Genomic DNA, 13,019 nt, shown 5'->3' with positions numbered 1-13,019 from the left:
CGAGATTGAAAACAAAACTTAACATTCAAAATAGAGAGTCCAGTCATTTTTATGTATGTATCACCATGGAAGTTTATATTGTATACAAATGACATTACTCGTGAATACATTTTATAACACGACACCAACCAAACAGTTTCATTTTATACTTTAAGGCCCTGATTCTGCACCAGGATCCATTTGTGCATTACATTGCAGGATTGGGGTTCAGGCCATATACCAGCATAAGAAATGGTGGGAGCCAGAACATAGCTGATGCACCAGCTGACACCGACATTTTAAAATCACCACATCATCTAAGGGCTCAGAGTGTAAACAGAAACGTGGCAGAAGCAGCTGCTCTATCTACACCTGGCTCGCCATGGTGCCAGACCACTACTATAGTCAGGGGCTCACTCACAATTTAACTGGGAGAATAACCAGAGGGCATGAGGAAGAACCACCGTATAAGAATCCGAAATACTGAACTACTGATCCCAAAAAACACAGCACAACGTCACAAGCAGACTTTACGTCAAAGCGGTGGGTGTGATATGCCGGGGTGGGCCCAGCGGCCTCAGCTTCTGCAGCTCGCCACCGGTGCCGGTAGTTGGTGCCTCGCTCCTCCCACTCTGCCAAACAAACGTGTCCTCGCAAGCGGTACTTTTCAGCGTCACACTAGAGATGGATTCACGCCACGAAATCCAAATCTGCACTTCAAGGGCTGCACAGTGTGGTCCCCTCCCCGGAGTCTCACAAAACACGCTAGGGGGAGTCCAGCCCCGGGCTCGGCTCGCGGGGTCGTTTTCAGACCCAGCCCTGCTGGGGGGGGGGGTTGCGCCTCCCCTGCTGCAGGGCGCTCCTCTGAGCCCAGCCTGCAGCTGCGGGCGCAGCGGCGTCTAGTCAGCGAGGAGGGCGCGTGGCGGGAAGCGAGCCGCCGGCAGGGGCCGAGCGGGGCCTGCGCCTGCTGCAGCGGCCGCCCCTTCCCGGGGCCGCGGTCTCTGCCCCCTCTTACCCGTCTGTGGTAGCGAGCAGGGGGGGGAGACGCTGCCCCCCGGCTCCGAGGGTCTCGCCTGCCTCGGCCCCCGCCTCCTCCGTGCCCACGAGCGCCGCCTCTTCCGCGGCCCCCGCCTCCTCGGCTGTGTCCGTCCCCGCCGCCTTCTGCCGCTCTGTCCCCGCCGCCGGGCCTCCTCCTGCCCTGCCTGCAGCCTCCCCGCCGCGGCCGGCCTCCGCCGCCGCCGCGCTCCGCCTGCATGGCCTCCTTCCCGCCGCGTGTGCAGCCGAGAGCCGGCCGGTCCCCGCCTCCGGAAACAACCACCGGCCGGGCCCGAAGGAGGGGGCGCCGGGTCCGCTCCCACCGGGACTGCACAACGCCCCGGCCCCTCAAATCCTCCCCACCACAGCGACCCCTGCCGACCTCCGCCTGGCACAGCCAGCCACCCAGAGTCCCTCGCAAGCACAGTGACCCCTACACAACACAACCAGCCCGAGCCCAACACCGCACAACACAACCACAGTAACCCACACGCAACGTAATCACCCGAAGTCCAACACCACACAACCACCCCTCGCAACCAGTGACACCCCTTGCCCAAAATAACCACCCGGAGCCCAGCACAACCACCCTAAGCCCCTCACAACCACAGTGATTCCTGCACAACACATCCACACCAAGCCCCTCACAATCACGGTGACCCCTACACAATATAATCACAGGGGCCCCACACAGCACAACACAACCACAGTGAACACTAACACAGCTTAACACTGAGACCCTTACAATTAAGCATACCAAATCCCATAACAACTAAACCATGTAACAACACAACCACAACTCACCAAGTTCCTTGCACACACAGCCCTTCTCTCTCATATACACCCCACAATGGCTACACAACACACCAAACCCCACCATTGGCCCATTCTTGCACACAGACACCCCGTAACACTGAACCTCCCCACACAACATAAACACAATGAGCCCCCTATGCACCTACAACAACCTAGTGAGCACCTTCACTACACACAATATCCTGACCTAACATATTGAGACCCCTATCAGCATTGATTTCCACACAACACAACCATGACACATATCACAACCACATTAATGCTCACACACCACAAACAACCATAGTGAGCTGCCACAATTGCCACAAATACACTAAACTCACTGTGACCAAACAGACCTCTGTATTCACACCCTACGCACTATTGTAATGTACAAAATATGCCTTGTAAGGTATCATTTGAAAACTAATAACTTGCTGGTCAGTAATATCATGGTGAAGTGTATGTAGCAACATTATATGTAAAGTTATGAACATAAGCTGAAATTGTGACTGAAGTGTGTTTATCGGACAAGTCTGTGGAGTGGATAAATCTATTTTTCAAATTTCAAATTTTTCAAATTTTTCAAAGACAAAGGACAAGTTCATAGATTCATAGATATTAAGGTCAGAAGGGACCATTCTGATCATCTAGTCGGACCTCCTGCACAATGCAGGCCACAGAATCCCACCCTCCCACTCCTGCGATAAACCTCTCACCTATGTCTGAGCTATTGAAGTCCTCAAATCATGGTTTAAAGACTTCAGAAGTTGACGCCTCTAGCCAGGTGACATCAAAACTGATCAAGTAGCCATTCTTTGGCAGGGAAGAGTGGGAGGAACAAACAGATCTGCATCTTAGCATGAAACTCTACCCCATCAGACTTCATGCCTCCTTGCTCTCAGCTGGAAAGAACTTTATCTACGGGTCACTTTCTGGAAAATGCATTTCAAAGGGTGACTGAACTATAAAAGTGAGGGGTAAAACAGCCCATTGTATCTCTCCCTGTCCATCTCTCTCTTTTCACCTAAAAAGACAAAAAACAACTGTTGGATTTTGGGAGTCGATCTTGGCCTGAGAGTTTGGTCAGGAGCGTTACTGGAAACGTGCTAAGGGATTTCACTTTGAATCAAATCTAGTCTGTTAAGTTTAGAAAGTGTTTCATTTTTATTTTTCTTGTGATGTTTCTAACCGTAATGCCTCATTACTTCTACTCAGAAACTATCTCTTTATAATTAACTAAAGTTCTTTTATTCTTTAATTAAAATAATCTGGTATTGTGAATTGTTTGGTTAAGTTCATTTAAGGTAACAGATTGTTGTATGTTGATCCCCTTAAAGGGGCAACGGACCTAATATATTTGGACTGTCCAGGAGATGGCTAGACAGTGCAGTACACACGTTTTTAGGGGGAAATCCAGGACTGAGAGTGTGTCGGGGGTCACCCTGCAAGTAGTAACCAAGGCTGCCAAAGTGTGGCTGGTGTTTGCTGACATGCTGCTGGGGTCTGGGTTGCTGGACCAGGGCCTTGGCTATACACAGACACTCAGGGTGTAATCTGCATGCTGTTTGAATGTTTTGAGAAGCCCAGGTTGGGAGTAACAGCAGCAAAGCCTTTTGAGGCACCCCAACTTATAGGGCAAGGGTGACACAGCCCCCTCACTGGTCTGGTTTGCATCCCAGAATCAGGGGTGCTGGAACTGGGGGTGTGGCAGCACCCCCTGGCTTGAAGTAGTAGTAACAACCAAATACATGGTTTCCACTTTCAGCACCCCTACTATAAAAATTGTACCAGCATCTTTGCCCAGAATGTCATACCCACAATACCTAGCCACATCTCAGAGCACAACCACTCCAGTCTATCCACACAGCACAAGTACAATGATCCTTTGCACAAAATAACAAGATCCACAATAGTTAACAGCACCACGCTCCTCACAAAACACAATCACACACCACAAAAATCACCACAACTACACTGATGCCTTCACAATACAACATCATGCCACATTACAGAACAAGGCATAATGGTTTCAAGTTGCAGTGGGGGAGGTTTAGGTTGGATGTTAGGAAAAACTTTTTCACTAGGAGGGTGGTGAAGCACTGGAATGGGTTACCTAGGAAGGTGGTGGTGGATTCTTCTTCCTTAGAGGTTTTTAAGGTCAGGCTTGACAAAGCTCTGGCTGGGATGATTTAGTTGGGGATTGGTCCTGCTTTGAGCATGAGGTTGGACTAGATGACCTCCTGAGGTCCCTTCCAACCCTGATATTCTATGATTCTATGAATTATCTAATCACTTTTGAAAATCCTGGGCATTCTTTTTTTCACCAGGTCACTTTTAATTGTATATTCGTAGTGATGAGCATAAATCATGAATCAGCAAACTAATATATTACTTTAATGGGATTGTAGCCCACTTGCCATTCAGTGGTTCGAAAGAAGCAGCTCCTGTAGACAACACCAAATAGGCAGAGGATGGGAATCTGAAATTGTCTGTCTAGCCTGTGCCTAAGATCTAGACAAGCAATGGGTGCTTGGATGGAGAAGAGTTGGAGTTCATGCACCCTAGATCTGACTGACATTCTTGGATAAGTGTGCCCGGAATAGGCTGCACAAGGTTGGGACCACCCAGATGTGTGCCCAGCCGAAACCAACACACTGTTTAGGAGAGAGTACGTCTGCTTCTGGCTACAGAAGCGCACAGATGTTCATAAGCAAGTGGACCTATAATTCTTTTACTCCAGGTACAAGCTCCATAACTGGGAGGAAAAGTTGGGGATTAGATCCTGCTTTGAGAAGAGGTTGGACTAGATGACCTCCTGAGGTCCCTTCCAACCCTGACATTCTATGATTAGACAAAACAAACACACTAAACTCCTACATATATCAGATATCCCACCTTGTAAAGATTGCACTGACCTACCTAAATAAATCTAGAAACCAGTTTTGTTAAATAGATGCAATGTCTTTGTGTAAATGGGGCTTAAGTTAAAGCAGGACTGAAGCTGCTGTATTTTACTGCAAGGACCGGGTAGGCCCCCAAATGTTTCTTCCACCAAAACTGAGAAACAGGTCCCTGATATCTAACTCACCCCAAGCCACCTGCGATATGCCCCAAATGTATCTTTTTCCCACTCTAATGTTTGTGCTGCCTTCTGTTAAACTTCATAATTATTCCTTAAAACACACTTCTTTTATGAAACATAATCTTATTGGGGAAACTTTGTTTAACTCCTGACCTTGCTCTTTATTGTTTGCTTAGTTTGATGAGTACTCTGCAGGAGGGAGAGTGCTATAAATTGTACATGATACTAAACAGAGTATGTACCAAAAGAGTCTGAATCACCAATAGAATCCTGCAGGAACAATGAACGAACCACATAATTCTGATGCTTGTTTACCTGAAGACGAGGAGAAGTTAGAGGGGCAAAATGGCTTGAGCCACTAATTTTGTTCCTGGAGGAGAGGAGGTGGCTGCTACAGAACATCTCCTTCAGCCTTCTCCTACCCAGACCAGAATCAGTGGCCCTCTATTCTGACTATCCTCCAGCCTATAGACTCCCTTTCACCATCCCCTCCCCCCAGTAGATAGATAGATAGATATAAGCATATTACCAACATGCTTGCTTTGAGAATTACTTCTATCTGGTATTTCTGTCTGAACTGTTTTTGCTGTCTTTTAAAACATTAACTTTTCAGAGGAGTTGTCTTCTATATTTTGTACTGTGCTAAGCATACCGTAGATCCCCAATCAGTAATAAATAATTAGTAATATTATCCTGTGTGTATATACCCTAAAAGCTTAACTACTGTTTGTCTTATTCTGGAAATTATATGGTCATATTTCATCTAATAGGACAAATAAAATGTGATATCTTCATAAGTGCTTGAATGATCCATCAAAGAGCAGAGATTTTTGAGAGCTCCAAATTATGGCACTTATCCACTGGTGCAAGTAAACAGCAGCACGGAACTGCACAATTTGGGGAGACCTCTTTGAGAGGGCCAGTGTACAGCAGCACTACACTGACAATGCCAGACTTAACATTTTACGGAGTGAGGTTGGGGCTATGGATGCACCTTCTCCCTCTACCCCACCCCACTTTGCAGCATTATGTGCCCTCAGGGATGCACAAAAGGAGCAGCCCCCAGTGCTTCTTGAGCACAGGCACTACAATTATGAATGGCCATTGCGTAGACTGTGCAAGGTGAGAAGGTTCCTTGTAGTTCAAAACCAGAACTTCAAAACAATCCGATGAAGTGGGCTGTAGTTCATGTTTATGCTCTAATAAATTTGTTAGTCTCTAAGATGCCACAAGTACTCCTGTTCTTTTTGCAGATACAGACTAACACAGCTGCTACTCTGAAACAATTTTACTAGTGTCCTAAATACAAGCAACCAAATTCATCCCTGGAACAACACCATTAACTACAATTAGCGTTATTTCATGAATGAATATTACCCAAGGGGTTTTATTTCAAAAGTATAAAATAGATTTTAAAAAGATAGTGGTCACAACATTTTTATTTGCCCCCTCTTCAAAATATACTTTAACACCACCCCAGGATATAAATAGGCAATATTGGTGCTAAATTGCTCAAAGTAATGCAAATATTAGGGACATTTCAACATTACAACAGACTATTATTTCATGGAATCTGTGTATGCAGCATCTGTGCCCTGCTTTGAAAATGTGTATTTCAGATGAGAATTATGCTGTTGAATATAAAACACATGGCGATGTGTAATAGTTTGCTGTGTATTTTCGCAGTGTGCTCCAAACCTACTAGTACAAGTTATGTATTTGTTATGATTAAATCCACCTGTATAAAGTCTGAGTATTTGAATTATACGCAGATGGAGTGCAAAGTGGCTGGGAACCCACAAGCCAGTACCATGGTACAAAACTGCAGCCACTATTCCAGCCCATAGTATTCAAAAACTCTTACTCCCATATTTGGCTTGAGTTGCTAGTCTTTTGAGTAGAGGGAAGGAGGAGGCAGGGAGTGAAGTATCTTGAACCACTAACTGTTTACTATGAGCAGAGAAGTTGCTACTACAGAGCAACTCCTCTTTCAGTCTTCTCTTACCCAGACCAGAACCAGTTGCCCTCTATTCCTGACTCCCCTCCAACCTAGCTATCTCCTTTCTATGTGTAGTCTAACCCTCTTCCCACCTCTACCAAAATCTAGTGACTGCTCTCTCTCTCTCTCACCAAATCCCTCAACTCCACAACCTCTCTTCTATCTAGCTCTTTAATCTAACCCCGGGCACCCTCCAAACCTCTTTAACACCAATACTCCTCTTGTGTCTCCCCAAGCTCCTCCAACTGCATCTTCCCCTCCTGCCTCCTCCAGACACACTCAACTCACCTACCTCACTCTTACCCTTGGTTCTCCTGATGGTTCCCCAAACACTGGCTTCTTCACAGAATCTTCCTAATTTGTTTTTGAAATGTTGGCAATTATGATGCACAGTGCACTACATTCAAAAAGGAACACTATGAATCCCTGTCTCATTGTTTTGTGAAATTTTAAATATCTGTGCATCGAAGAACATTTCCTGTACCCTACTAAAATATTCAGGAGATAAGGGGTGACAAGACTGAATACTTTATGAAATACTTTGACTGCACTTAGCATTGTTTCAGGATCTACAGAATGCAGCAAAGTTCCCTAAAATGCACCTTTAATTTATGAATAGAATGGTGGAAACAGCAATCACAATGCAAAGAAAGCATGAAAATAATCTGATTATAATATTTCATTTGCAGCAAAAACAGTCATTTGGAGCAATTTGTGTTATTTAAAACATTAAAATAACATTTTTATTGCTTCTAACACTCTATATAAATATACAGTGGCTTAAAATGTCGATATTTTGTGCTAAATAAGTCTGTTGAAAGTCCTGTGCTGTTTAATGAGCTGCACTCTCTCTCTCCCCTTTATTCTTTACAGGTATCTTCAAAAAATATTATCAAGTACAGAAAACATTCTTAATATCCTGATGATAATACACTAAGAACAAGAATGGATGTAAATTCAACCATTGTAAACAGTACTTCTGTTAACCATAAACAGTTAGAAGGGCATAGCCTTTGGGAAGTCATTACAATTGCCACTGTCACCGCAATTGTAAGCCTAATAACCATAGTGGGAAACATTCTTGTAATGATATCCTTCAAAGTCAACAGTCAACTCAAAACTGTTAACAATTATTACTTGCTCAGCCTTGCTTGTGCAGACCTCATCATTGGAATATTTTCTATGAATCTTTACACATCTTATATACTAATAGGCCATTGGTCTCTTGGAAGTCTGGCATGTGATCTGTGGCTAGCATTGGACTATGTAGCTAGCAATGCCTCAGTAATGAATTTGCTAGTTATCAGTTTTGATCGATACTTTTCCATCACAAGACCTCTAACCTACAGGGCTAAGCGCACACCCAAAAGGGCCGGCATTATGATTGGTCTAGCTTGGTTAATTTCCTTTATTCTGTGGGCACCACCAATCTTATGCTGGCAGTATTTTGTGGGAGAACGAACTGTCCCATCTGAAGAATGCCACATACAATTTTTGTATGAACCCATTATCACCTTCGGCACTGCAATTGCTGCTTTCTACATCCCAGTGTCAGTGATGACTATTTTATATTGCCGCATTTATAAAGAGACTGAGAAACGTACCAAAGACCTTGCTGAACTTCAAGGCTCTGAGTCTGTGGCAGAGTGTGAGATGATAAAACCCCAGAAACCTCTTCTGAAGTCCTGTTTTAGTTGCAAGCAACAAAATTTAGCCAAAAGGGAGAGGTGTCAGGCTTCATGGTCTTCATCCAGTCGAAGCACTTCAGCCACTGCAAAAGTACCTCAAACACCAAATACTTGTAATGATTGGTCTAAGGCAGACCAGCTAACCACCTGCAGCAGCTACGCATCCTCAGAAGAAGAGGACAAACCTGCCACTGATTCAGTTTTTCAATTAACTTATAAGAGTCCAGCCAAAGATAAGAAAGAAGAGTTTAATGAGGAGGAGAATAAGGAAGTTTTTATCAAAGACCACCCTATGGAAAATGATTTTGAGACTCAGAAATACTTTCTATCTCCAGCCAAAAGCCAAGTGCAAAAAAGTCCAAAATGTGTGGCCTATAAATTCCACTTGGTGGTTAAGGCTGATGGCACACAGGAAACCAACAATGGTTGCCGAAAAGTAAAAATAACTCCTTGTTCTGCTGCTTTATCAAAGGACCCTTCCATCAAAAGCATGGATCCAAATTTAAGTAACCAAATCACTAAAAGGAAAAGAATGGTCCTTATAAAGGAGCGCAAAGCAGCCCAGACTTTAAGTGCCATTCTTCTAGCTTTTATCATCACTTGGACTCCCTACAATATAATGGTATTAGTCTCCACATTTTGCTCAGACTGCATTCCTCTAACACTGTGGCACCTTGGATATTGGCTGTGCTATGTGAATAGCACTGTTAACCCTATTTGTTATGCTCTCTGTAACAAAACTTTCAGAAAAACTTTCAAGCTGCTACTCTTCTGTCAATGGAAAAAGAAAAAAGTGGAAGAGAAGTTGTACTGGCAGGGTAATACCAAACTGCTATAATTGAAATATACGAGAGGCAAACATAAAAAGTATGTAGTGACATTGTCCATGCATCGTAACTTGGCTGCAGTCCTTTCTTTTCAAAGTTGTTGCTTTACATGTCTGGGACAAAAATTCCTGCACAGAAAGGCCAAATTTTGCATAATGACAGTCTTGTGCATGGGTTCCAGAGGAAAGCAGCAGCTGCTATGATTGTCCATGGGTGTCTGCAGTCACGCAATGGAGCTGCATTACTGTCAACATCTTAGGGGGCTGTGGTGCTCCCTTTCAGCCAGAGAATGACTAGAGTGAATCACAGACCCCTGGAAATTAGCGATGGATAGACCTGTTAGGTCATCCAGTCCATCTCCCTGCAGTTGCAAGGCTGTTTTCCTGTGTATTTTCTAGTGTTTTGTCTATTCTAGTTTTATACATCCCCAGCAATGGACCTTGCACTACTTCCCTTGTGTAGCCTGATGAAATGGCACAAGGACCATTTAAAAGTGAAAACAGTAGTGCCCAAAATAAAGCATTGGGGGATCTTTTGGATCCCAAATGGGCCAATCTGTTGAGGGCAAGTATAAAGCTAAGAAAATGTTCTATTGTAGGATAACTTTTCTGGGTGGAGGGAGGACTCATAGGTCGTGTAATACATAATGTTACAGTGGTGTAATATTAAGAACCCAATGCCCATACCAAGGTTATCATACAAGTTAGTATCACCTGGAAACAAGTAGTTAGCAGAAATTTCTGAATTTGTCATTTCTTCATAGACCTGGAAGGTTTTTTTTAAAGTCACTATACCAGTGCAAAGTGATGGTGCAAAATAGAATCTCTTCTTTAACTCCACTACGCCCCCTCAGAAAATATACCTTTAGTTTAATGATATACAGAACACCGGAAAAATATAAACTGATGTCATGCAGTCATCAATATATCAAGAAGTTATTAAAAATACTGAGAAAATTGGTATTGCTGGAAGATGAAAACAAGATTTTTTGTGACTCACCTCTGATTGTTTCTATATTAAGCTTAATATTATTTAGCACTTATGCAGCACTTTTGATCTTCAAAGAACTTTACAAATATTGCCTAATTAATTTGTTTGGAATTATATGTTCTCTTTGGCCAGATCTTCTGGGCCGGTCAAACTGCTGGGCTAGGGGAAAGGTGGCTGTTAACCATCTTTGTGGCTCCTGGATTCTGAGGCCAGCTTGTGCAGGCCCTGAGCCCAGGTGCAAGTTAGTGCAGGACACAAGGGACTGTTCCAGAAACTGAGGTTTGCTGGGACCTAAGGATCCCCCAGTAATGCCTCTCCTGAAAGGAGGGATGGGTGTTCAAGGTGGCATTGTGGTTTGGGGCTGCATGGAGGATTTCGTTTGACAGGAGATCTCATATAGATGGATTCACTGTCATTACGGCCACTTGCAGCACAAAGCCGCTGAAGTGGGGTAATGATCTGGCTCACTACAGTGTAATAAAATCAAGTGTCAAAAAACCCAGGAGAAAATAAAGGAAATGGCAACAGAAATCAGAGGGTATAAGAAAAGACTGAGAATAATTAAGTGTTTATAAAAAGATGACAAAATAAAGGTCCTGTAAGGAATTACAAATACTGCACTAGAGATGAGCCCAAGTCACAGGATTCAGATCCAGATCTATCTAGCCTTTATCAAACTTCAAGGGTATTTGGAGCTAGAGTTTTGATTTGGGCCCATCTCTGTATTGCATGTCACGATATACTTAACATGATAATACAGTGTGACATGAAATACTTGCACAGTGCAGAGATAATGCAGCAGATTTTGTGCTAGTTATCCTGAATTTGTCATTGTTTTCAGTGAAGTTTGTTTTTAGTTGAGCTGGCATATAATTTAGTTAATGGTAGTTATCATGAAAGACATGTTTTTTCTATAACTATCCAATTAAATCATGTAAATGACCACTGTGTAAGTAATTTTTTTAATATTCCTAATTTTCAGAGGGAAAATATATGTCAATGAAAGGCTAGCAATATGTGAAAAAATGTATTTTGAATTCAACATGATTGATTTTGAAGTATATTGTATTGTCCAAATTATTTCTGGTACTTTAGCATATGATTATTAAAGGGAAGTATGGGTTTTATGAAGACCCTTTTTTTGATTTACCTCTGTCACCATCCAGAGCTTTTTTTGTGTATAGTGAGTGGCTATTATAGTGGGTTGATTTTATTTTGCATGGGATCAAACACATAAATAGTGTGTTTGATTCAACGCAATATTAATGTGCACATCTGTGACAAAAGCTATAGTAAAGGAAAAATGTATAAGGCTGTACGAGTTCTTGCTAGCTGCAATGTTGTTGCTAAAGTAAAGCATTGGCTTCTACTTCTGAAGTTAAATGGGATATTTTTGTTGTCCCTTTTGGGCTTCTGTTAAACAAGAGTGTTTTGTAAATGTTTATGGACTCTGTGCTGAATAGATGTATAAGATAGATTATACAGTGATGGATGCAACTATGTCAGTTCAATGTAATTATGAAATATGTGCTCAAACTATGCTACTAGCTTCTGAGACATTACACTACCAAACCGCGAGGTATGTTGTAAATAGCTGGAATTATATAAAAGAAATATAGGATGTTTATGCTTTCCTGTTATGTAGTATGGTAACATGAACCTGAACAAAACATAATTTAGTAGTTAATTATACCTTGTTTTCAAGTTCTGTAAAGCTCCCTTTTAAACTTAATGTAGACTAAAAAGCTTACATTATCTGGATTCCTGTTCTTTTAATGATTCTTTACACCAGGGGTTCTCAAACTTGACCCCTCAGGGGGTCATGAGATTATTACATGGGACATTGCAAGCTGTTGGCCTCCACCCCAAACCCCGCTTCACTTCCAGCATTTATAATAGTGCTAACTATAAAAAAAGTGTTTTTAATTTATAAGGGGGGGGTCACACTCAGATGCTTGCTGTGCAAAAGGGGTCACCAATACAAAAGTTTGAGAACCACTGCTTTACACAACCATTAATTTTAATAATTGGTTATGAACTAGGGACCTTGTAAAGAGGTCTTTTTTGGTTAAACTTCTATATCTCTAAGTAAGAGTTCCCCAGTCCAATTGCACATGAATATTTTTGAGGATCTAATCCTTACTCAAAATAAATGTCATAGTTTCCTCTCTCTTTCCATATACTCTCAATCCCTTTCCCCTAAAAAGTATCAAATAAAGTAGTCCTGACTCTTCTGTAGATTTCATTCTGTTTGAAGATGCAGACTTGAAAGATGTTCAGAATTCTAGCATAGAATATCTAATTAAAAGAGGCATATATTCACCTTTTTGTGGGAGGAACTCAGGACACAACAGGGCCTAGATTGGGCTCAAAAATCCTTCTTTTGTGGAAAAATCCTGTTGAATTTAAGAAGGATGAAACCAAAAGAGATCTAAAGAAATTATTCTAACTAACCTATAGAATTTGATAGAGAATTATCTTTTCATTAGAATTTTTAAATCAACCTATAGGATTCAATAGAGAATCATACCTGTGCTACAGGAATCTACAGATTGGTTTAAACATTTTGTAGAAAGAAGATCAATCAATCTTAATTTTTTTAAAGATTTTTCCACGGGGTC

At 42.4% G+C, this 13,019-nt stretch overlaps 2 protein-coding genes across 2 annotated transcripts in view; one reads left to right on the top strand and one right to left on the bottom strand.

Moving 5' to 3' along the window:
* AVEN (apoptosis and caspase activation inhibitor) overlaps positions 1-1,368 on the bottom strand; it is a 172,877-nt gene extending 171,509 nt beyond the window's left edge. The window contains exon 1 of the mRNA XM_038405166.2: positions 995-1,368. Coding sequence (XP_038261094.1) covers positions 995-1,234 — 240 coding nt within the window. The 5' untranslated portion in view covers positions 1,235-1,368. The remainder of the gene's footprint in view (positions 1-994) is intronic.
* CHRM5 (cholinergic receptor muscarinic 5) overlaps positions 1-12,273 on the top strand; it is a 79,305-nt gene extending 67,032 nt beyond the window's left edge. Inside the window, exon 2 of the mRNA XM_038405165.2 lies at positions 7,767-12,273. Coding sequence (XP_038261093.1) covers positions 7,839-9,419 — 1,581 coding nt within the window. The 5' untranslated portion in view covers positions 7,767-7,838 and the 3' untranslated portion in view covers positions 9,420-12,273. The remainder of the gene's footprint in view (positions 1-7,766) is intronic.
* The last annotated feature ends 746 nt before the right edge of the window (positions 12,274-13,019 follow it).

This window comes from Dermochelys coriacea, chromosome 6 (assembly GCF_009764565.3).
Source record: "Dermochelys coriacea isolate rDerCor1 chromosome 6, rDerCor1.pri.v4, whole genome shotgun sequence".
NCBI classification, from domain to species: domain Eukaryota; kingdom Metazoa; phylum Chordata; order Testudines; family Dermochelyidae; genus Dermochelys; species Dermochelys coriacea.
Note: the sequence above shows the minus strand (reverse complement) of the source record. Positions and strands in the feature narration are given on the sequence as shown.